At 41.3% G+C, this 25,407-nt stretch overlaps 1 protein-coding gene across 3 annotated transcripts; it reads right to left on the minus strand.

Moving 5' to 3' along the window:
• Positions 1-373: 373 nt before the first annotated feature.
• On the minus strand, positions 374-24,124 carry cables1 (Cdk5 and Abl enzyme substrate 1). 3 transcript variants are annotated; one of them, XM_006792117.3, is made up of 10 exons: positions 23,427-24,124; positions 15,643-15,714; positions 13,448-13,540; positions 12,421-12,498; positions 9,586-9,685; positions 7,690-7,846; positions 6,269-6,372; positions 3,533-3,639; positions 3,184-3,391; positions 374-2,220 (listed from the first exon to the last, which is right to left on the minus strand). In XM_006792117.3, the coding sequence occupies exons 1-10, from the start codon at positions 23,990-23,992 to the stop codon at positions 2,080-2,082; spliced, it is 1,626 nt and encodes a 541-aa protein (XP_006792180.1). In that variant the 5' UTR covers positions 23,993-24,124; the 3' UTR covers positions 374-2,079. The 3 variants fall into 3 exon arrangements, with proteins under 3 accessions (XP_006792180.1, XP_006792179.1, XP_035764221.1); XM_006792116.3 differs by having other exon boundaries at positions 6,269-6,381; XM_035908328.2 differs by lacking the exon at positions 12,421-12,498 and having other exon boundaries at positions 6,269-6,381.
• Between the last annotated feature and the right edge of the window lie 1,283 nt (positions 24,125-25,407).

Consider the following 25,407-nt stretch of genomic DNA (forward strand, 5'->3'; position numbering starts at 1 on the left):
TTTGTTTTTGTTGATTTATTTATTTTTAAATTAAAGCAGTAGTTACAAAACGGGGCAAATGGAAAGAGAGGGGGAGACATGAGGTCTAAGGGGGTGCTGCAACTATGGTCACTATGCTAACATGCTAAGTAGGTGTAATGATTAGCATGGTTCAATTTAATATTTTTAGCTGGAAATATTCATTCCCTCATTTACTAGTAATAAAAAACTTATCAGATATCTGAACAATATTAAGTTTGATGACGCTGGAGCCAAAGAATTTGAAACTTATTGGAAAACAAAGACAGACACACTCCACTAAATCTAGTCACCATCAGTTATGGGCAGCAGATTTGGGTAAAGCAAGAAAGAAAAAAAGAAGCATGCGTCAGTCTTTTTCTGTTTTGATTGAACAAGCAAAGCAATTTATTTACACACACACACACACACACACACACACACACACACACACACACACACACACACACACACACACAGGTAAACGGCGAGTCACCCGTGAGTCTTTCCTCGCGGAGCATTTAGTGTGCATCTTACAAACACGTCTTTGGGCTTGCAAACAAAAATAAGCTCAGCATTTTTACCCAACTTTGAATCAAGACAATCAAAAGCGGTTTGGTTTCGTCTCGTGATCATTTCAGCTCATAATGCTCTGAGCAGCATCAAATACCATCTTTCTCGGTTTCCTCAGCTTCTGATTCAGTGAAACACTCTGTGGTAGTGTGTGAGACAAGTGCAAGGTAGGAAGCAAAAAGATCAAGTTGTGAAAGTGACATGCCAGAAAAATGGAATGAATCACCTTTAAGTGGTCGCGGCGGTCAAGATGTTCAGTACTTTTTGTTTTTTTAATAAAAAACATTGTGGATTTCAAATCAAATGATGATTCAAGGTATACGTAAATGTTTGATCTATGACTAGATCCCACGTGAGATTTTGCCTGGATTTTTTCCCCTCTGCAGAGATCAGAGAGAGGTCAGAGGTCAGGGTCAGCTAAAGAGATGCATCTCTGCAGCCTGTAGGGGCTCAAACACACTTATAGTTACTGGCATGTCCTCTCGGCACCCGAGCATCCTGCTGATACTGATCACTGGTCAATAGCGTGTCCTCAGAACAAGCATCTGTTAAAGCACTGTAAACGTGCTAGCGATACACTCTAACATAGAGCACAGAAAATTCAACTCTGATAAAAGACAGTCTGTGGTAGAAAAATGAATGGAACACTTCAGTGAAAAATGGGAAGTCGAAACTTCTCGGCAGGTACCTGCGTACAAAGAATCACTACTTTTCATGCAGACTGTGGTTGGAAAACTGTGAATAAACCATAAGAGAGAGAGAAAATAAAAACTAAATGGTCCGTTCCAATGTCTTCTGTACAGTGCTTACGAAGACCGCGTACTTTTCAGCAGGGGCTACTTCAGGGTTACTTCTCAAGCTTGTTAAAAGTCTGAAAAACTGTCACCCTGCCCCAGTGTCTTCTTCAAAAAAAGTGCACTTTTAATGAAAAGATGATTCACGCTGAGGAATAACAGTCCAGCCACAAAACCAGCCTCTTAAAAGGCTTCTGTTTAAATTGTATGCAGCTCATGAGGCAACCAATCATAAAAAGTTTACAAAAAGATTAAAGAAAGGATCAAATTGTTACAATCACAGATTGTTTTAACTGACAAAGATCACTATCAGATTCAGTTGTTTTTTTAAAAAGAGCCTCGTGTCAACATGAGGACTAAGAATACAAAATGATGAAGGATGCGATGTGAGAGATGCAAACTAGAAAAACCAGCTTGCTTCCAGACAGTTGAACCCTTTTCTTTCAGTCCATGTAGTGATGCCGAATGCAGAAGTCAAACAGTGGAGGAAAGTTTGCTTAAAAACACGTGTCCCTTTGGCTGATGTCGGTCCAACGAGGGGAAGGAGGGGGCTGTCTGTAGTGATCAGTGGCTGTGGCTCGCCAACAGCCAGAGGTACCTTGAAGTGATCAAACAGAGACGAGGAGAGAAGACAGAGGATGGATACTGTGGTAACTGGAAAGCTGGGAGATCAGAAGGAGAACCTGGCGGTCGTCCTCCTGATGGATCACTAATGCTAGGAGGTCTGCAGGAGGCGTCTGTAGTGAGGCATGATCTCGTGCTCTGGCAGGTGCAGATTAAACTCCAGCGCCACCAACACGGGGAACTCGAAGGCTATCAGCTCTCTGCGGTTCACTCTGAACCTTTCCTCCAGTTTCTGGCAGAAAAATAAAGCAAGTTAGTGTGAGAGGAAAAAAAAAAATGCTTCTCGACTCATAATCTTCTTATTTTGATTTATTTATTTTTAACCCTGGATGTGGTAACACCTGGCCCTGCACTGCACACAGCACACTTGGCTCAGAAGTGTGAAAGTGAAGGCTTTATATTTAGTCACCGTGTGCAAGAAGCCAACAAATGGTCACAAAAAGTGGAGCATTTGCTACTCTGACAGGGCTTTATATATTAAATATTTCCTTCACTCATAATCATACGATGCACTTCTTTTATTCACTTGAAATTGAAAACCTGAAACTGCACTTTTTGGAGATTAAACACATTGAAAACTAAAAATATTTAAAAGGTTTGTTTTTATTATGCCGCTGTGGTAATGTTGAGGTGGACTTTAGGACCCTGGGAAACTGGGTGGGGTGTGCATCCAGGTACCAGGTTGCCAGGTGCAACTCAGCACATAGCTTACCACACCCAACCAGAGGTTAAGGGTTCAACACTAATTCCCTTGGATTCCCAGTTAAACAAAGCTGTTGTTTAAAGCATTGAAGAGACTAGCAATGTGTTACCCTGTAGGGGGAAAAAAAACAAAAAGCTCTCCTATTTAGAGATTCGAGCTTCAGGCCCTGTTCTCACAATTAAATATTAGTAAGTTTTTGAAACACTTTATCTTGTAGACCGCTTATTACAGATGATTTTATTCCATTATGTTATGTTGTGTAGCCTGTTTAAAGTTATACTTGAACCCTGAGGGGTCGATTTTGCCTCATCTGCTACCCACACCCAGCCCAGTGGACTCTGTCACTGAGAGCAGTGAAAAATGATGCTCAAATATTTGGAAAGAAAGCCCTCTCCCTTTGATTTGAGTGAACTGACCCTTTAATCTCTTGTACTGTAATTAAACATTGGGGTTGGATGGGGGAGGGTTGGATGTGTGCATGAGGAAGCTTACATCTATAAGAAGTTTGACCTCCTGTTTCTTCAGATCACCCCCGATCTTGGCTGCCAGCAGGACACAAGCTCCAGCGCAGAGTTTACGGTTCTGCTTGTTTAGTTTGCCTTGGAGAACGAGTTTTTCAAAGTAGACGAAAGCCATTGCCACCGTCGGTTCCTCAAAGCCACACTCATCCTGGGCCAGTTTTCTTATCTCCCTTTTCAAGCTGCACAGAGTTAAAAAAAAAAAAAAAAAAAAAAAAAAAAAAAAAAAGAACAAGGAAGGAAAAATGAAGAGAAAGAAGTTGGTAAAGAAAACAAAAGAGCTTCTGTTAAGGTGAATATATTCTGTGTGGTATTTGTTTTACCTCCTTATTTTGCTGAGTGTCAGCTTTATGTGTGGGAATTTTTCCTTGAAGGTTTCATTCATGTCCTTTTTGAGGTCAGAGGGTTTCACGTATTCGATGACCGTAGTCTGGAAAAGAAAACCAGAGGTGGTGTCAAAATGACCACACTTTCAATCGAGTTATTAATCCTAACACTTCAGTGTTGGATGCCCACATCACTGCTGTCACCTCTATCACTGGTGATATTTTATCTCTTTTTAAAAGTGAACAAATTACTTTGAAAGATTAAGTCTGACTGTATTCAAGTCTACAGTCCACATTCTTTCAATTCCAAAGTTTCAATATCAGGACATAATAATAATAATAATAAAAAATTCCATCCTTACAATTAGATAAATACAACCTCAGAAAAACAACCGCACATGATACATTATACCGTGCCAATATTTTTTTGAAGAAAAATAAAAAACTAAATGCAGGAGCAGCTGTGTGCAAAGCTGTAGTTGCAGAGCAGCAATAACTTGTAGGTTTGCTGCTGTGCTTGGCATCACTGTCCTGTTGCATGACCCAATTTGTCCTACAGCCCAAATCATCACCCCGCCACCACCGTGCCTGACAGTTGGCAGTATGGCAGTAAGTGTGTGGCCACAATGCACAGCACCACGGTAAAACAAATAAAACAACCACAAAAATTTCCAATTATGTCTCGTCCGTTTTCTCCTGGCATGACTGGTAAGTCTTCTAAACAAGCTAAACTTGTTCAGTCTTTTTCTAATTGTACTGTCAGTAACTTTAACATTTAACATATTAACCAACGGCTGTAGGATTTTTGGGTTTTTTGCAGTTTTTCTGAGCAATGCACGCTCTGACCTTGGGGTGAATTCGCTGGGACATCCACTTGCTAGAAGACTGGCAGCTGTCCTGAACGTTTTACACTTAATAATAAGTAATCTTTCTCACTATAGCACTTCAAATTATTTGGAAAGGCTTCTCTAAGACCATTGCTGGCGACTTTCCTCATCGGCATTGTGTTAACACACACCTAAATGCTCCAGGCCAGCAAACTGCCAAAACTTTAGCTTTTGTAGGAGGTGTTCACACCTGCTGAGAATCAGTTAATCAAGTGCATTAGAGCAGCACCACCTGGCTGCTGCTTTCCCTCTTAATTCCTATGGAAGCAGTGAGGGTGTATTTAATTTTTCACACACTGCTTCTGCATTTTGACTTTGCCTTCGTTAAATAAATAATGACATTATATAATATGTTGTTCTTCTGAGGTTGCATATGAAATGATTTTAGAACCTAGTAGAGACCAGATTAATTTTTTTATTATGTCCTTACACATAAAGCCATAGAAATGATGAAAGAGTGTGTGGTCTGTTTTTGGGTTTTTTGTGTTTTGTTTTTTTTAAAAACCAAGACTGTAAATTTTTTTAAATTGCTCCGTGTCACAAAAAGTAGCATTAAAAGACAGTAACAAGATAAACTGATGCCTTTGGCCAAATTTTAATTCATCATGACGGCCACAGACTATTTAGCAGTCAATCCCACACAGATGGTTCTGCTGCTAAAAGCAGGATTTTCAGTTTCTCTGCATCTTTCCATCTTATTTTAGAATTATTCTTAGTTTTCAGTTTTATATGGTTTATTTATTTTTTTTTTAAACTTGCCTTTCTATTATCTTTCTAATGTCTGTTAAACAATCCTTAGCCACATCATACTCAAAGCATGCCATAACAAGCGCTGAGTCACACTGGGAGAGCTTAATGTGTGGGTGTGAGTTTGGGCTAGGAGTTAGATCCCTGTCGAGGCCTGTCTATTAATCCCAGGATTAAAGGTCCATAAACAAAATTGCTTTTGTTGCTCTGGGATGGTGAATTTGTAGTTTGAGAGCTGATAGGACCAAATAGGGAACCTTCCTTGGGTGTAACCCATTTACTATGCAACGTCGCCGGAAATACAAAGAAGACTTTGAACATGCACAGATAATTTTATCCCCTGTTTGAACCTGAAAGCTTGTCAGTCAGGTCTCCCAAGCAGCCTGTGTCCAATTCCTGAAGTGCTGAGAATTCACTGCTTCCATTGCGGTAGTAAACACAATAGCTATTGTTGTCAAGAGTAATTGGAGGAAGAGAGGACAAAAAAAAAGCCTGGCCTTGACTAACATTTCAACTATGTCAGTACTCGTTGTGCATTCTGCCAGTCTCCACAGCGAAAACTGAACCCCGGAAAGAATGAGGAGGGAATCGGGCCGTTTTGTTTTTCCCCCCGCTTTTCAAACCAAAATAAAACATCCGCGCTTTTCCGGAAAAGTAAAAAGAATGATTAGTGTTGAGTGTTGAGGGAGAGCCACAGTAGCTCTTTAATAGCTACTGCCAACTACACAGAGATAAAGTATCTGCATCCTATCAAGCCCAAAGCGGTGGGAGAGCATCTCATCCAGTGACCTTGCTGATAAAGACTAAATAAGCAGATAAAACTGAGGATTTTTTATTTTTGGTGAAGGAACCCTTAGACAAATATTTCTGGTTTTATTGTTCTCTGTTGTGGTGGGAAAACTGAGCACAGAAGCCCAGCATGATAAAAATAAATAAATAAAAAATACCAGTGAGATATTTCAGAACATTTGAACAAAACATCTCAAAGCAAATGAAGCTGCGGATAAAAACAACCATTCCTTTCTGCTCTCAAGAGGCTACGAGGCAGCAGTTGCTGCTGCTGTTGTGATTGTGATGAATTAGATTAGTATTTTCTCACCATGTAGGAGGGGAAGATGAGGACTCTCTTGTGTTTACCACAAGGCCACTGTGGGTCATCCAGCAGATTAGGGTCGTACTCGCGAAAGTCCCCGAAATCATTCCCTGCCATTTCCACGCAGACAACAACGAAGGTTGAGTCAGATTTAGAGTTTCATGCATTTCCTTTTTCAATAAAAATGTACAGTTAGGGCCAAAAGTGCTCAGACAGTGAGACCGTTCTTCTATTTGTACACCAACACAGAGCATTTTAAGATCAAATAATCATGGTGTGACTGACATGTGGACTTTGAGCTTTAATTCGACAACTTTACCCAAAATATTTGGCATTAAATGTTTAGGAATTACACCGAGCTATAGACAACGGGTGATTATGGTGGAAAAACGCAAATGCAGACTGAAAATGGAAGAAGAATACCAGACTGGGAGAAATAGTTGCCATAAGTGAAGAAATGACTTGAATTAAAGTAACTTAAATTATTAGAAGAGGCAGATTTGCTCCAACTCATTGTTTTTCTACACATAAGCAAAGCAAATAAAATAAAGTTATAAATGTTTAGGAATTAACAGCCATTTTTATTTGTAGTCCCCCATGTTCAGAGGCTCAAACAATCAGGTGACTGACTGATCCTTATCCACTTGTACTGAGAAGCGTCGTCTCATCAGTTCTGCGGGGTTTGGCTGAATCTGAGCAGAGAGTATAGCCCTGGCCACGTCACAGTCCAGCCTGCTGCTGCTATCAGCGCTCACATCATAAACAAACACTAGTGGCCCAGTTGCACTGGCAACAATACAAGCCCACAACACAACACCTCCTGTAGCACATTTAGCAGGTAATGTGGTATGCGTTGAATCACAGACTGTTTCTTTTCACTTTATTCGACTATAATTATTATTATCATTATTTTGTACACTATTCTGATATGAGGAAATCTTGCTTTCAAGATTTTTCTTTTGGATTGTACGGGCTCTTTTAAGTTTGTTTAGATGCTCTCTGACAAAGTCTAACTTGTCCTTCCTGTTTTTATGTGTAACCAGTAGCTGTTGCTGATCTGGCTGGTGAAACGCTTCTTTTTAAGAATGAGCCAGATTTTTGCTCTCTCTCTCTTTTTAGCCTAATTACGGCCTCTCAGCTCCAGACGTTTTATCTAATCAGTTTGTCGTGAATAACAGGGTCTCACCTGGCCTAGAAATGCTCATCAGTGAGCTGTCCAATTCATTTTGTGCCTCTGAAAGATGTGCAAGGCTTTTGTTATACCCTATGAATTAAAGCTTAATGTTTGTACTTCAATCACATCTTGATTTAAAATAAACTGATGTGGTGTACAGAGACAAAATTGCCAAAAAAACAAAAACAAAAAACAAGCCCTCATTTGGACCTAACTGTAGTAAACGATGAAAAGGTAAAGCCTGCAAACCAACCTGTGTCTAAGCTGCTCTGGTTGCTGTTGGCTCGGGCCAAGCTGAGGCTGCGGTGGCTTGCGTTGCGAGACTGAGAGAAGGACGAGGTGGAGTCGATTGTGTTTCTTCGGCCACCCAGCACATAAGTGGGATACAGGAACTGGGTGTACGACACAGTCTGCAAACACAGATACAAATTATTATGTCTATTCAGTAGAGCCAAAAGAAGACTTGCTCGCTCTGATATTAAACCCGTTCAACCTATCAATGTTATCAGATCCGTTTTCCAGCACAAGAGGACCAAAAATAAGTATTAGCACTAACAGTGTCCCAGTATAACGTACCCATGAGACATCACACACAATAACAAGAGACTGGAACTGACTTGGCTAAAAGGAATGCAGTTGTTATTAATGTGCTTAATTGCACATGGGGCGTTTGGACTCCCCTGACAGCAAAATAGTGCCCAAAAAAAAAAAAAAAAAAAAAAAAAAAAAAAAAAAAAAGGCTCATTGCACTAGGTTCTGGAAAAAAAAAATCATCTTGCTAAGCACTAAAAAATAAAAGCCTTTCACTTCATTTTCCTTATTTATGAAAAATAAACAATGTTTATAACCAACATTAATACTTAAATGGAAGTAATTTGTGCGAGGAGAAACTTTTATAAAATTCTAGCTTCTGTAGCAACTAGCAACTAACAAGCTAGTTTGCTAGCTAACGTCCATCAACAGTACAACACTTCTGAACTATTACGGTGCTAATGTGCCATTTTTAGCCAACCTTAACCATTTTTGGCCTTTCTGTATGTGCAATAATGTCCACAAGTCTCGATCGACCCCTCATTTCTTTAAATTTTGCTGGAAAAATGAGAAATCTTTGCTAAAACATATATGCAGTTCTCCAGACCTCTTGAAGGACATTCAAAGCTCTTCTTTGGATGTTGGCTACCAATCTCTGTTGAGACGATCACACACTGATTCAAAAATGTTGACGTTCTGGCTTTGGAGAGGCCAGGATCAAAATCTGACTGCACTTCATGCATTCATAATTCCATCAGTTTTGATGAGATCTCAAACACCACTGGCTGAAATGCAGACTCAAACCACGACAGAGCCTCCACCATGTTTTACAGACAGCTGTAGACACTCACTGTTATACCTCGGTCCTGACCTTTGTACATAAAGATGACGATTTGAACAAAAAATAAATAAATAAATAAAATGGATTAATCACTCCATAAGACTTGTTGCAGATGATCTTCAGTCCAGTTCTTGTGCATTTTGCCCCTTTCTCCCAGTTTCCTTTCCCTAAAAATGTCTTGATGTAAACACTTTCACTGACACAATTTTAGCAAATAGTATATGGATCAACTGAAAGGACAGATGTAGCTCTAGACTCCATTTTTACTCATTTCTTCAGGCCATGCATTTCAGATATTGTCCTTGTTTTAGGTCAGCCACTTCTTTTATTTTCCACCTGTCTCTGAGTTTCTGGCTAATAGCTCTTTTGAAACCCCTTGTTGGTGCAAAAATCCTATTTTATGCCTTTCAAGCTGTGTTATCTTTGGCTTTCTTGTAGATTCAAATAAAGAAGTGAGAACAATTTATATGTTTTGTAAAAAGTAAGGCACTTGTAACAAAGTTCCTAAAGATACTTTGCAAAGTTGTTGGGTATTTGTCGACGACACCCTCGAGTTAGGTGCCTTTTTATCAAAGACAAACTTTAAAAGACCTTCAGAAGCCTGTCGAACTTTTGCTCAAGACCGCTTTAAAAGTTATACCAAAGTCTGACTTTTGGAAACAAGATATAAAGAAATGAGTGGTGGTTTAAGACTTCTGTATCAAGTATCCAGTGAAGTGTCCCAGTAAACACACCAATCTATATTTACACACATACACATATTTGCTGGTTTCTCACCTTTCCATCTGCTCCCAACTCCACTCCCTCCAGCCCAATCACCATCTCCCTGGCGCCTCCTGAAGGATGCCGCTGACGCCCTCCTTCCAGCTTTGCATCCCTAACGAGCACAAGACTTTTTTTTTTAAAAACAGATCTTTCATGATACAAAGTTTTCCTGCAGCTTCTTTAAACTCCTTTTCCTTAGCAATCTTTCAAAGGCCTGTTCTAGCTCACCTCTTCACTTACACACTCTCCATTTCACAGATTTGGGTCCTGCATCGATCTGAGCTCATCAGCTGGCCTAGTTTCTGTAACCGCTCGTGTCTTTGGGTGCATCTCGGAGCAATCAGTAATAAAGTGCGCCCTTGGGAGGCAGGACGGAGGAGAGTACGGTTTCGTTCTAGCAGGCAAGCCTCTTCAAACTCAGCTGCTGCCTGAAATGCCATACTGCTGTGGGAGATTTGTAGGTCAAAAGCTCTCCTGAAGCAGAAAACAGATGGCCAAGGAGGGAAGTGTGTCGGTGGAGCTTGACCGACACATGGCCCAAATCAAATATACCATAATTAAAGTAAACACTGTTTACTGCTAAGATTTAACTTGATGCGATATTTTTAGGTCGCTGTCAGTAAAAGCTAATTTAAATTGTGTACAGTGACAGAGAAGATTACATGCCTGCAGTCCACTTCATTTACAGTCTGCCACAAAGAATAACTGATAACACTGATGGTAAGCTGAAGGCTAACTCTTTCCAGCAATTTGTGATTAAAAGGTTGGTAGAAAATTAAAATGCTCTAAGCAGGAGCTGATATTCATGTTCTCCCATTTTTCCTTGGGTTGAAATAAAGTCCACAGCTATTAAAATGTGGCCTGTTTGCTGACAGATAAATTTCCACCTGTGTTTGTGTTACATTAACTTTAGCCTTATCTCAATATTTGTACTGTTGCAACATTTCACAGCGGCAGCAGAAAGTACAGGCTCTACACCGTCTTGTTTTTCTGCGGCTCCCTTATCTTTCCTTTGCTTTGTCTTGCATTCTCTTTAAAATGTCGTTCATACACAAAGCATTAACGACACGGCGGGTCCTCACATGACTATGCCAGTGTTTTGTTGACATGTGGGGCCAATCGGTTTTAATGAAAACAGCGTTATCTGGCAGACAGGCACGGCAGGACACGATGATGACAGATGCATCGTAGACACGGAGATCCCCAGGCAGTGGACCTCTTACAGAACAGTGAAAATCAAAGAAGAAAGGGGGGAAAAGAAGAGATGGGAAGCTTTCTAGGGAGAGCGCTTTTCTATGAAGCCATCCAGAAAATAAAAAGGTTTTGCTTCATTTGGTTGAGAATACAGAGAAATGAAAGGAAATGATAGGAAAAGCTGCTCAGCAGCATGCACGAATAGGAATCACTGGCGCCAAACATCTGTATGTTAGTATTGGTGAAATTCTTGCAAAGTGCTCGTCACGCATGCTTCGAAATTCAGCGTCAAGAAAGTAAAAATAACCACAGCTTAAACAACTTTGACCCCTTACAAATACTTCATAGTTCACACGAACAGTCGAGGGTGACTGCTTCCAATTATATTCCAAAGTATGTTTTTTTTTAACTTCAAATATCCCTGTGAGGAAATTTATCCCGCATTCGATCCATGTAATTTTTTCCACTCCGATGCCAGAAGTGTTCCTTAACGTGCCAGAGAAACATTGGAATCCAGCGCTGCTAAAGAGGAAACATGCAAAGTCTACACGGAAGTGTTTGAACTCAAAGAATTAGCCCATGAAAAGACAGTGATGACCCACAGCCTGAGGTTTATCCGCCTGAAGCCTGCTGCATTCCACCTTCTTAGTTTACGAAAGTCCGAGCTGGACTTTGAGCTGCAGATTTAACCATGTATTTAACTTCTGTATTGAAAATTTGCAAAATTACTCAAGATGCAAGGGATACCGGTCTGCTGAATGTACTCTAAAAATAAATAAATAATTGAAGTAACAAGTCGTCTAATAAAATATTTTTGAGTTTTGGCTGACCCAGCCAATGTCGAGCTGGAAACGGGCAATTAGCGTGAAGGAGCAGTGAAACGTGCTTATCGGCCCCGGGAGGTTTATTAACCCTTGACCTTGCACTGTTTGGCTGGCTTAGGAAATTCCCCGCTCTTCACTAAGCCGTGGTGTGTTGCTTTTCTTTCTGTGCATTGTTTCCTCTGGTGTTTATCTGTCGCCCTTTCTCTTTCGCTTCCTCCAAAACACACCGGTAATTCTTTGGGCGGGGGGAGGGGGGGGGGGGGGTGCACGTCAGGAGCAAGGCCATACAACAGCTAAACTCCCCAACACAGAGCTCATGTTGCTTTAAAAGAAAAGCAGGAAAAATTATCTATAGATAAGATCTACGCCGCTAAGACATGTAAACCCTGGCAGTTAAAAAAGAAGTGGTTAATAACATGTTATGAGTGTGCAGACAATAGAAATCCTAGACTGTCAGCACAGTGGAGAATTAAAATCAGATGACTACACACCGAAAACGTCTATTTCTAATAACCAGGAAGGCTTCATATTAAATGCTGAACAGCGAAGCCAGCAACAGCTGCAACAGACAAGAATGGGTTGACTTGAACAAAGAAGGATGAGTGCCCAAGAGCCACCACGGGAAAAGTATCGCAAGCAACAAGCATTAGGCCACAATCTAAGTCTTAAAGTCCTTGTTAGATTACTTAAAAAAAAACAAAAAACATTTTTATTAACCTATTAAGATAAAAATGCATCCACCAAAACAAGAGGGATGAGGAAAACAAAGGGAAAGAGGAAGCACAGGTTGGAGGACGTTACGACGTTCGGCATGCCGTAGAATACATACCCCGCTTGGCTACAATCTCGATAGGGCAGGACAGAAAATACACTATAGAAGGATCTTCTGCCACTGATAAGGACTATCCTACAAAAACAAAAATGGCAAACAAGCTAATCAACATCTATCGGACAAGATGCACAGGTTACACTTGGTAATAGTTTGCAGTAACAGAATGAACTGAACATTCTTGGTGTGTTATTCTGAGTTTCTTGCAGTTTGGCACATACACTCAGTTTGTGTGTAACAGTGATGCATTTGTTACAAGACCTTATTTTTAATGACTAAGGCATCCAATCAGAGCCCATTTCCCGATGACCTGAGGTCAACAGCACAGCGAGCAGAACGGCTCTGACTTTAACTACAACAACCTCATAATTCCAGCTTCCTAACTCGGGCTCGCAGACACGTGGTGAACCTTATTACTACAAATCAGCATCAGGAAACAAACTCCACACGAGGGTCTCAAAAAGCTGAGTCTTTCAACATCAGCTGAAAACTGGATAAGAATTTCAGAGGAGACAATTGAAAATCACCAGGGCACGATTGTGCCACGCAAATCACCGATAAATAAAAGCTAACTGAACTCTCGTCTAAATCCAAACGAAGTGGCAGTGATAATAAGAGTCACCCCGTCAGTATTACACAGAAACGCTCCCTAGATACGTTGACCTCAACTTCAACATCAGAACATTTCTGCCAAAATTTGTTTGCATTTAAAGATTTGCGTGCTGCGTTCATGCTACAGCACAGTCATCTTATAATTTAGTAGCGAGTGATTTGTGGCGTGATTACAGAATTTGTGACAGTGATCAAATAAAGATTGACATCAAAATTCATCAGGTTCCTCTGCACGTGCAGGATAGGCAGTTGCATCTATCTATAAGCTGAAACTGTGGCCGGGGCCTGGCCTGCTTGTCTGCGATGTGGCTTGTAATGTGAGAAACATCCAAACTGCAGTTCATTGACTGGGGCAGCCTCCATTATTCAGTGAGGACTTGTATCGACTCCGGGGAGGCGATGTTTGGCTTCATACCTTCCATTGCGCATATCGTGTTGCCTCATGTTCTTTACGAAGTGGACCTTCTTGAAGCTCTTTGGTCGGGGTGAACCCGATAGGGTTCGACATCTGAAATGTAAAACAAACAAAAAACTTAGAAACAGACAGTTCCCCAAGTGGGGCGCACGACACTGTGCTAAGTGGCTCATGTTGAGACAGGAATGGTAAAAAGAAAGCAAACCTTTTTTTTTTTTTAGTTTTAAGGTTTTACATATTGGGACATTATACATATTTAAAAAAAAAAAAAAAAAAAAAAAATCATATAATCCTTACCAGTAATACTAGGGCTGTGCCATATGACCAAAATCTCATATCCCGATATAAGAATTCTATCGTCCGATAACGATATAAATCACAAAAATGTAACATTTTCTGTAAATTCTGTGAAGCTCGTCTTGCATGAAGTGTTTCCAGCTGCGCGTCATGTAGCTGGAGTCGAGTGTTTTAACCGATGCATGAAACTACACATTTTTAGACATAAGTTGTAACGGCCGCCGTTTTCTTTGTGAGTATTTATTACACGGCGTGCTGCGGGGAAAAGCCTGTTCTAACGTTTGAGTCTATGGTTTATTTATTAGCACCTGGCGGCTCCTTTTTACTTCTCATCCGTAAATAAACTGCTCTTTCACGTGATTCAGTTTATTTTGAAAAGTCTCAACAGGATCTTGAGCTTTATTGTGAAAGGTTTATGTGGAACATAAACAAGCGGACAGCTATGGTGTTACCGTCGTTGTTGCTAACGACAACACATTAAAAACAGGCGCTTGTCCATCCGTAGTGTTATATTAAATATAAGAGAAAGAGAGAACTTTAAGAAATTAATATAGCCACTACAGTGACCATCAAAATGATGAAAAAATATTGCCGTAAAGTTTATTTTGCGACACCACAAAACAAACGATAGCGTCAAATGAAACGATAGCTGTTTTTATATCGTCATCCGATTTATATCGTTAAATCGAACAGCCCTAAGTAATACTGTGCAATACTGCAAAAATGTTGGTATCAAACCAGGTAAATACAGAGCCAGTAATGTCGATACCAACACTGATATAGATACTTTTAACCTACGAAAGCACCTTATGTAGGCGATAGCAGTGTGTCATGGTTGCTGAGATGATCACCATCAATTTGCAAATTGTAAACATATTTTAATGGACGGCTAAATCTCTGTGATTTTTACTTTTTTTTTTTTTTACTTCATCTTTTGGTGTATTTGAAGCAAGGTTTTTGGAGACCAGGGATGTAAAAGTGTCTGTTTCCAAAAAAGCAAATTATTTAACTAAATTCAGTGAGCTACATTCTGAACTCAGAGGATAGAAACAAAGTAACGATCTTATCGTGCTATTATCAATCCAATACCAGCACTGATACTAATCGATATTTGGATTGATCTGCCCACCTCTACATACCAGACCTTAAAATAAGCTACATACAGCCTCAGAAAACACATAGTCCTTGTTTCGTTAAGAAAAACTAAGCCAATATGCAGAAGCAGTGTGGGAAAAGCTAAGTGCCATAAGAATTAAGAGGGAAAGAAACATCCAGGTTGTGTTAATCAAATACATTTGTTTTATTAATCATGAGTAAATGTGAGGACCTCTATAAAGACAGCCATTTTGGCAGTTTGCAATGTCTGGGGCATTGGGGTGTGTGTTAAATCAATGTCTTCTTGCAAAGCCTTTGGACAGACGAGACCAAAGCTGAGATGTTTGGCAGAGGGGTGATGATTTGAGTGGTTTTTGCAATCAGAGGATCTGGGTAACTTTCAACCACTGAGGCAAAAAAAAAGAAAAAAAAAAAAAGAATAAGAATCAAGGCGTTGCAACGGCCCAGTCAAAGACCAGACCTCAACCGGATTAAAACGCTGTGGACGGACCTGTGCAAAAATGAATGCCTGCAGCGTTGAAATCGACTAAACTTCCTCTAAAATTTTGAAGAGACTGATAAAGTCAAGATATTGCTGCTAACGTTTCTACCTGATGCAGCTGTGCACGTAGTTTTTCCACACTATGCTTCTGCATTTTGAATATGTCTTCATTAAATGAATGTGTGACGATTTTGTCTTTAAACACGTCCAAATATGTAAAAGCTTAATGAAAGAAGGGGTTTCCCGCCCCCCCCCTTCCACATGACTGTAGTAGCACAGTGTGAACATGTAAAGCGTTTACCTGCGCAGAGGAGCATTTTCTTCAATGTCCTCTAGAGTTTCAAGCGACGAGCGCTGAGAGATGAGCCTTCGTCTGGGGGGGGGGGACATAGAGGGGAAGTTACATGTTACGGGATATGAAGAAATATCAATCAACATCACACCAACACTTCACAAGTTAAACAGTCAGCTTTAAGAGGAACTACTTTTTGAATAATTCTTTCCACTGTGTCAATGTTATATTTTTAGCCTGTACTCAAAAAGGTTGAATGTTTAACACCCAGTTTTAAAAACAATACGTGTGGTCAGCAGTGGCCTGGAACAAAGGTTAAACTGTGGTTTCCAATTTTAACTCGTTTCTATAAATTCTGAGATTAATTTGCAAACACCGGTTTTGGATGGTTGACTTATAACTGTCATCAGCGAACGCCACTGTGCCCCTGTGTGGTCAATGATCGCCCCCCTCACTAAGTCTTGCGTGGATCACAGCGAATTTTCCAGGATCAGAGCTGCTGAGAGGATAACGAGCTGGCTCTGCGAGCACTTTGTGTAACACATTTTGTCACAGATGGCCTTTATTTCACACTTAAGTTGCTCGACTCAACAGTCTAATTCTGCTGGATCGCTTTTATATGATCAGCTGCCAGTTTCAGAACAAACCCACATGTGACAGCTAAGAAGGTCTGAGCCGTGCCAAAATTAGGTTATAATTGCACGTTTAGCACCACAATAACAACACGATCCGGCTCCAATTAGTTGTCCTTCAAAAAAAAAAAAAAAAAGTGTCTACATTTAAAGGAGTGGAAATTAACGTATTAGAGGTCAGATAAGAAAAAGCTCACACATTTTCCCAGCGGGTTATCTGTCATGACGTAGAAGACAAATCTGTAACAGTGCCACTTTGGCATTACCAAGAAAGAGGGTAAATATACTTACTACTGTATACAACGCAGGACTTTTTCCTGCAGAGACAAATTCGTAAGCAGTCTGTGTTAATTGGGGTTTGGCTCGCTTGAGCAAACTGTCTGAATTAGCATAAAAATTAGCAAATGCAGACATTTCTGTCATTTCCAAGCTATATAGTTTATGCCTTCCATATTTCCAACTATATCCATAATCACATACTGTGTATGCTACCATTGTATATAGTGTATCATCTTACTTTTTTTCATTGATTGTACTTATTTGTATTTTTGTATTTCCTTCTGATATCTGTACCTGAGCTGAGGTGATGCAAAAATTTCCCCGTTGTGGGATCAATAAAGTCTTCTCTTCTCTTCTCTTATCTCTTAAACAGAGGTTGCCAACACTTTGACTCTACTGTACAAGGACAGATAACGGTTATGTGCATAGGCACGCTCCCCCCAAATGCCCATTCTAAGCAAGGAAAAAGCCTGTAATTGTGCAGCATCCAATTCTCCTCATAAATCAAGACGTGCTGTAGCGCTGCAAGATGCTGCAGCATCAAGACAAACCGAAGACATCCAACCGGACACACTCCCCCCCCCGCCGGAGCGTTTCAGCTGACCAAAGGGAGAGACGGTATCGTGTAAAGTAAAGCAGCTGGTTAATAAGTGACAGAGCGTGCAGACAAATGAACAAAAGATAGCTCCGTCCTTGAGGATCCAACACGGGCTGAGTGAACAGTGTATACTAGAGGAGACTGGGTGAGCTGAGTGTTTACATGAGAAGCCAGGCCACTGGAGCAGACAAAAAAAGCTTAAGGCCTTTGTATTGACTAACCTTCTGCACTCAATATAATGGGCTTAATGATCATAAACTGAAGGGGAAAACATCAAGCCTTCATAAAAGGCATGAGCAGTAAAATCGGAGTCTAAATGATAAGAATGATCAGACCTGTGGGCAACTGACACAAACTCTGTCTCCTGCTTGCGTGAGTTGAAAGGGCCATAATAAAAGGGTTTGGCCTGACCTCTCCGTAAGGGTCAGACAAGTGGTGTAATGTGATTTATGGCCAGTCTTACATCATCCTCCTTCAGTGATAACCCTGAGGGATGGACTGGCTGGGTGATCTGGGATCTATGAGTGCAGATACGGAGGAAAGTAAAGGCTTCTCTACTGAACATCGCTTCATTCATTAAACTACTTTATGCTGCATGAAGCTCTTAGAGCGATTCAAAACAGGTTGATCGTTTTATATGGATAATTATCAATTAACAGTACCGTCCTCTTCAGCGTTGCAGAGCACTTTAGGCTTTTCCAGCTCCTTGTTTTGACATTATGGCCGGCAAACTACCATTTTGGTTTGCTCACCACTTTCATCCTCTTTGTTTGCAGCTGCAGCATTTTAGCAACTCAGAAAACGCACACCAGACTCCAAAAGCCCTCCACTACTACTAGTGTATCCTGGTTGTGTAAATAAGCCAGTGTTTCCCAGCAATAAGACCCATGTTAAGGGGATTTCCATGTTGTTTTTAACAGCCCGCGTGAAGGAAAAAATTTTAAAAAGTCACAAAATGAATCTTTAAACAGGTTTTGCTTGCTTTTCAAGTTTATCTGCTTGTATTACTCACATGCTAACGTATCCACTGAAAAAGTTATTCTTTACTGTAACTGTTCTTCCACGTGGATGTAAAGAGAGAAGATAGAATCCACATTCCACCAAGACGATGTATATTGGAGCTAAAGCTAATTTAATACTGGGACGGATAGAGTTGGTTTCTTTGTTAGATAAATCAGGAAAGCTTTCAAACTTACATTCTTGGCAGTCTCTCTTTATGACCATGTGGTGCTGCAGTGAATAATTGCATTATAAGCCCACAACTCTGCAAGTTACCTGCTTCATTTCACTATCTTGAAAGTTTCGGAGGTACATTTCTTTCCAAATTTTATCAATCAAGTTACCAACCGCTCCATATGCATGTAGGACTACAACAGGAAGAACCCCCCCACCCCCCTTAAAACTCTGCAAAGAGTGTGCTAAATAAGAAATAATGTCTACTGCAGTCTTTTGGCTCCATTCTTCATGGAATTTTAGCATTTTCCGGTCTAAATCTCTGAATTTTATACCAGGGGGAAAAAAAAAAAGAAAGTAATTTTGTTAGCCGAAGGGCACATTGCCAGTTCATAACTTCACGACTGAACTGAACTTCGCCTGAGCCTCTCTACATGAACATCAGCAGCAGCACGTGCTTTTAATGCAAAAGATGTTTTCCAAGCTGGTGCAAATCCTGGAAACAATAGCATGGGACAGGCCACTCATTCACTTCAGACCCTGCCAGGGAGGGTTAGAGCAATCCGTTTCCATCCAGTCTGGCATTAACTAGGCCCAGTGAGAAGGGTCAGACAAGCGTCCGTGTAAATCAACAGCAGAGTCTCTGAAAGCAACTCCTGCCACTGTTGCCTGGGAAGTGATTTGATTTAAACACCTTTTCTTGAATGAAGTCAGGCATACCGTTACATTATTTTCACTACAAATGCACACCACGCTCCTGCAATATAAGAAAGAAATGTTTTTGAATGCTATTGACAATCCTGCTAAGCAATGAAGCCATGAAACTCAAGTTGACTGTTTAGATGTGGAGATTAAACCGTTTCACGCGTACGACCTGTTGGCAGCTTGCCAAAGGACACAGTCTTCCATTTTCCTGCAGAGTCGCTGAGTGAAAAATACATGTAATGTTGTGGGCTTATTCACACAAATATAGTCAGGAAAAAGGGAAATGTGATTACTGTGATACAAAAAAAATAGCAGTCTGGGGAGTTCAGCCCGTCTGGTCCGGAAAGGTTCAAAAGTATAATGAGTACAAACGGGATGTAGCAACAAACGCGAGGAATGAACGAGCAAAAAGGAAACAAGAGAACAAAAAATAATAATGATACAATAATTACATCAAAATAACTTTCAAAACACGTTTCACACACAGGCTGATCCTGGTTAATTTTGGGGGCTTTTCTTAGCTTTCCTTTTATCCACGACTCAGACGCCGAAAGATTCAGGGAAGGAAAATGAGGCATTATTATATAATCCTGAGATTATGCCAACCATGATCTCAGCGAACAGCAATCGGCCCCATAACCAGAAGTATGTGACCCGAACACACAAGACTCCAGAGAGCCATTACGGTGGCTTATGCTGCTTGTTTTCCAGCCACAGTTTTGCTTCCACATGCAAAACAATTTTTAAAAAGTCCTGTTAAAATACTTTAAAGTACATGTTTCTGGGTAATCTAATAGTGATGGGAATATAACCCACGCAGGACGTGATAAGACTCAACCTGCCTGTGTTTTACAGGGGAAACAATATAATGAACATTGCTCTACACCTCAGGCAGACAGCACCAGATGGTACTCACTATTATATATTTAAAGCACAGCTCTTGGCTGATTCTTGATGGATGAACGCTGAGGAGTGGAATATGAAATTAGCTATCGTTTCCACACATTAGGTTCTGATGAGGATATTGTCTGAAGCAGCTTTGGGCTCAGAAAGTCTATTTTGGCGACACATCAGAGGCTCTTCGGCTTCCTCAACGAAAGCAGGATTGAAGGCCAAAAAGTCTGAGGGGAGAGTGTGTCTCCGATTCCCCTGGGAGAGGAAGTGGAGGACAGAAAATACAGAGCTGAGAGCCAGAGCTGCTCCTCAGAAAGCCCGGGCATCCTGCCTCTCCCGGCGAGGGACCTCTGTACACGTTTCCACCAGCTGCCCTCAGAAAACAGACCAGGCACTGTGCAGAGCGCTCGTCTGTCCGCACGCTGGTGGAATATGGCCGCGTTCAATCAGCAGGTTGCATATTTCTCGAAATCAGAATTCATTTTATGTGGGCGTCCTTCGAGCGGATATCAAAAACAGGGGGTAAAGTCAGGCTTTAACAAATGCCAACTGTATTTGCAAAGCAGAATAAGAAGAATCAAATCCATTTTCTTAACCGCTTATTCAGCTGAGGATCTTTGGGGGATGGAGTCTCTCCCAGCAGAGGCGGGGTAAAAAACACAAACCGGTCGCTGGTACATCACATGGCAAAGCAGAAACTGGATCCAACATGTGCAACACTGTGGCTGGAACTCAGTATTTCTCTCGTGCTGAGCTTATTAGCGCAAAATATGAAAAGCTGGCAGGTTTGTACAAGCTGACTTCCAAGTATTTAAAACCAGCATTTAAAAGCAAAAGCTTATCGTAATCTTTAAAATGTGTAATGATTAACATTTGAAAAGTTTGGCTTCTATTGATCTGGAGCCTGACCAATACTGGATACCAATGTTTTAAAGGTGAAAAAAAATATATATATATGATATCAGCAATGAATGTCACAAATCAACCTGCAGCTTACTGTGAAGACGCTGCTTCACTACTAGGGACGGGGCAACAATACAGCATAGTATGGCGCTATTATGCATAGCGATATTGTGTGTGTAAATACTCTGGTGATGCTACTATACTTTAAGAAGAGGGCTAATCTCCTGCAATATATTAAATCAGCTAGCTTAGTGAAAAAAAGCTAAAAATCGCAACAATATCACATTGAGAGTGAAATATGGGATGATTCCCCTTTCTACTGAATGATGAGCTCTGATGCTACTCTGCTACCTGTGCTACAGACAGCATAGAGTAAACAGGAGCTGAAGCCCTCTGCTGGACAAACTATGTGATGACACCCTGATCAACTTAACCGAGATCTGCATGTTCTATAGGTAAGTTTCATACTAGTGAATACTGCACAACATATGAACCAATACCACTTCTTTCTTTTTTTTTTTATTATAGCAACTGTCATTAGTAGATATTTTGTTTGGTTCAATAATACTGCCTCTTGTAAGCCAGTTAAAATGTGTTAGTGATGTAATGATGTCAGCCATGCATTCTCCTCTCCCCCCCCCCCCCTCTATTTAAATATATAGCACAAAAAAAGAAAAGTAGAGAATAAGACATTCCAAACAAGTTGATTTGACAAATCAATTTCAGTGAGGTAACTAGGCTCATGAGCGTTTCCCTGTGAAGCAGAACTTCCTGAGAAGTCTGGCGCGACCTTCAGCAGGAGGCGAGGATTTGGATAAAAGACGAGGGGGCTCTGAACAGAGAAGATCTGACGGCAGGTTGTGACAGTGAGAGAACCACAAGATGACCCGCACTGACAGTCGTCCCTCTTCGAGGTGGAGACCTCCAAACTCTCCCCCTTGTGTGAAAATAAAGTAGACAAAGAAGGCAAATAAAAAGACACTCGTGTGAAACAACAAGCCCCTGTTGCATGCGGAGCTGGACGGCAGTGCAGAGTTACGGGATGTTTACGTCACACAGAAATGAAGTAGACAGCAGGTGTGTGCCAAGTTTTGTCAAGACACTCACTAAAAATAAGCTGAGGACAATTTGACAAGGAGCTGAAGAACGTTTATGTAAGAAAGACAAACAGAGACTGAATAAGATGCGATGCTGGATTTTCTCCTCGGGGGGAAACGAGGGTGCACAGCTCCACGGTTTGCTGGACTTGTGATCAAAATTATCTGCCCCCCATCCCCTGTGCATATCAGTGAGTCATAAGCCTGCAGGCACCTGCGTGGAGTAAAGCACACAGCTGAACTTTTTCCTCATGCTGTGTTGGAAAGACTGATTTCTCAGAAGTGCAAGTATCTTTTGAAAACAGCTGATCATAAGAAACCTGCAAGAAAATTGCCAAGAGTTCATTTATTTGGACGCCCCTCCCTTTTTGTCACACAACAATGAGAAACTACGAAATCAGGGACGCTTAGCTTAAGAAAATAATCTCCTTCATATTTTCAAGACCCATGCAGTGGGGCTGGTGCCCCAAAAAGTGATTTCCAGTGTTTCTATGTGTTCTTATGTCTAACACCTCTGTTTATTATTGATAAGCAGTCTGCAGTCAACAGGATTTCTGAAGGGGTTATATATGAGATAAAGAATTGACCTGTTTTGCAAGCATCTTTATGCCTCTTCGTTATTGAACATAACCTGTGTTGTACCTTAGGATGAATCAAGTCCTTTTTGATGGCTTAAAATATCTTCATATAACTGTTACATGATATTTGTTGCAACTTCTACTGCATCTCTTTTGAAAAAGACATTCTTAGTGCCGTTGATTGTTTTCCATTCATAAATAAAAGGATGTATAAAAGTCACTTTGCAAGAAAGTGACAGCAGCTTCAACCCCCTAACAGAAATGTTCTTTCTGGCCTAAAATTGCTCAATATCACTGACAAGAGATAAGTTTGACAAATGTTTCAAAGATCATGGGCCAACAAGTCATTTACAACACCGAATTGGAGTCCTTGACTGGCTGAATATGGCCCCTGGGGCCTTATGTTTGACACCCCATTTCTAAATCATAACATAATAAATAACAACTGATGCAGGAAAGTCTGAAGTCTGGAAAGCTAATCATCCTTAACATTTCCTTAAGAACTTGCTGGAACACAACATCCAATAAAACTGATTTTGGAAAAGTGCCATGGTGCTTTAGAAATACTAACAGATATGCAACATACAGTGAGTGTGCAAACACTTTGCAACTTGTTCTCTAATGTGTGCCTTTCTCTTATTTTTGTATATACACGTCTCTTGATTGTGTATATATTCCTGCTGCCTACTATTAATATTTCCATTCCTGCACAGTTGCTGTAGAGCACCCACAATCTCGTTGTACACGTACAATGCCAATAAAAGGCTATTCTATTCTGCTGGCGCGATTTCAGAAGTGAAAAAAAAAGGTTTGCCTGCAAGATGCACTTCGTGTGCAGTTTAATGAGCGGGCTATGGCGATCCTGCAGTGCAGAAGTGAACTTTGGTCGTTGTGCGCTCAGACAGTGAAGTAAAACCGTTGTGTACACAGTTACCTTGACCTCTGCTGCTCTATCTGTCCGCCCTCCGGGCAGTAGTTCTGGGAGACTTGCCTGGAGTAGGTCGCAGGTAGGATTCCCTGAGTGTACGTCTGCAGCCTCCCTCTAGTCGAGGCTGGGACCGCGGAGAAAGGCGAGCTGAACGTCGAGGGCACAAAAGCGTCGCCCTCCGCGTCTGTACCGGCGGGGGGAGCAGTGGGACCCGTCCCAAAACTGGCCCTGCTGCTGGCATGGAGAGCCTGGTTTGCTAAAGCGAGAGCCTGGGTGGCTGTGGTGGTGGCCGCCGCCGCTGCAGCCGCCGCGGCCGCAGCAGCAGCGGCTCCGTACGCGGAGGGCTCCGTAGAAACCAGGCTCTGTCTAGTCCGAGCTTCCAGCGGGGTTTCCCCTTCGCTCTGACTACCCGCATCGTCCTGCACGGGCCGTCCATCCAGAGAAATGTTGCTGAGAAAGGACAGCGCCGCTTGCCTCCTCCTCGGGTCGATGCGTTTCCGCGTATGCTCGAGACTGGAGTGCTTTATCTGAAGCGTGGCTGTGGATGTGTTGCTGCTCGTGGCAGCCGCCATGGTCCACTTCCAGGTGTCCGAGTCCCACCCTCAGCAGCGGTCTCACCTCGCGGGCATGAGTGCTGATGGGATGGTCGCGCTTGTGTTGGTGAACGGTGGCGCCCGTCTTTTTAAGTACACGCGTTAAACTGGGTGAAAACAGCGAGGTCACGTGTGCGCAGTATTGTGGCAGCACAGGGAAAATTTGGACCAATGAGCTGTCGGGAATACATGTGTTTTTTTTCTTTTTCCTGACTGCTGAAGCCTCCACTTCTCTGATAGTGCGTGCTAAAATTACATAAACTCCGAGATGTTCGTAACATCTTCAATAAACTTTTTCTACCTGCTGTATTGTTTTTGCAGCCTTCACACTCCTGCAGGGTCAAAACTTTTTTTTATCCTTCTTTGTGCATTTCTAATTTTATTCAGACGTTTAGAAACTGGGCTTTCTAAATGTGCAGACATGTGTTATGTGCGGGGATCGGTGTGTGCTGATAGAATGGGGGCCTTGCTCTGTTTGTTTTGATAAAATCCATCGGTTTCGTGCACCGTATGAGTCAGCATATCTGAAGCGATAGCGCCATCTGTCCGCTTGTCATGTACTGGGTATGCTTTTTTTTTGGCCATAACCCAATTAAATATGCCATCTAGTGGAGTTTTTTGACGGGTGCTTGCAGCAACCAGCATATTTTAGTCTAGAACTAAAAAGGGAAATTTGGAGCATGTTCAGTGTTGGGCCTAATGTTTGATACCCCTGTACTACATAGTTAGAAAATCAATTATAACGAATAGAAAACACACATTAACAATAATAATAATAATAATGGTTGTAACAGTGATAATAAAAAATTAAATATGACAGGAAGACATAAAAAGGGGTATCTTGTCCCATGCCTTGTAGTCTACTACATATACACTATGTTTCTAAAAGTATTCACTCACCCACCCAAATCATTTAATTCAGGTGTTCCAATTACTATCATGGATGAATAAAACCAAGCACCTAGGTGTGCAGACTGCTTCTACAGACATTGTAAGAAACAGTTTGGGGATGACCCCTTCCTGTTCCAACATGACCACACACCAGTGCACAAAGCAAGGTCCATAAAGATGTGGCCAGAACTCGACTGGCCTGCACAGAGTCCTGACCTCGACCCATCAGAACACCTTTGGGATGAATTAGAGCGGACACTGCAAGCCAGGCCTTCCCATCCAACATCAGTGTCTGACCTTACAAATGTGCTTCGGAAAGAATGGTCCAAAACTCGCTTAAACACACTCGTAAAGCTTGTGGAAAGATGTCCTCGAAGAGTTGAAGCTGTTACAGCTTCGGAGTGGGCTGGCATCATATTAAACTCTATGGATAAGGAATGGGATATCAGTTAAGTTCATATGTTTGTGATATTATGGTATTATTCACCATAGTTCTTCTCTTC

This window comes from Neolamprologus brichardi, chromosome 18 (genome assembly GCF_056152115.1).
Source record: "Neolamprologus brichardi isolate AB-2024 chromosome 18, ASM5615211v1, whole genome shotgun sequence".
Classification (NCBI taxonomy): Eukaryota; Metazoa; Chordata; class Actinopteri; order Cichliformes; family Cichlidae; genus Neolamprologus; species Neolamprologus brichardi.

Bases quoted from the DNA above. Each gene is read 5' to 3' on its own strand.
- cables1 (XM_006792116.3), bottom strand. From the start codon at position 23,992: ATGGCGGCTGCCACGAGCAGCAACACATCCACAGCCACGCTTCAGATA. The intron at 9,686-12,420 runs GTATGTATTCTA...TGTGCTCGTTAG, and splicing joins CGAGATTGTAGCCAAGCGGG to GGATGCAAAGCTGGAAGGAG. The intron at 2,221-3,183 runs GTAAGCTTCCTC...TTTTTCTGCCAG, and splicing joins AGGTCAAACTTCTTATAGAT to AAACTGGAGGAAAGGTTCAG.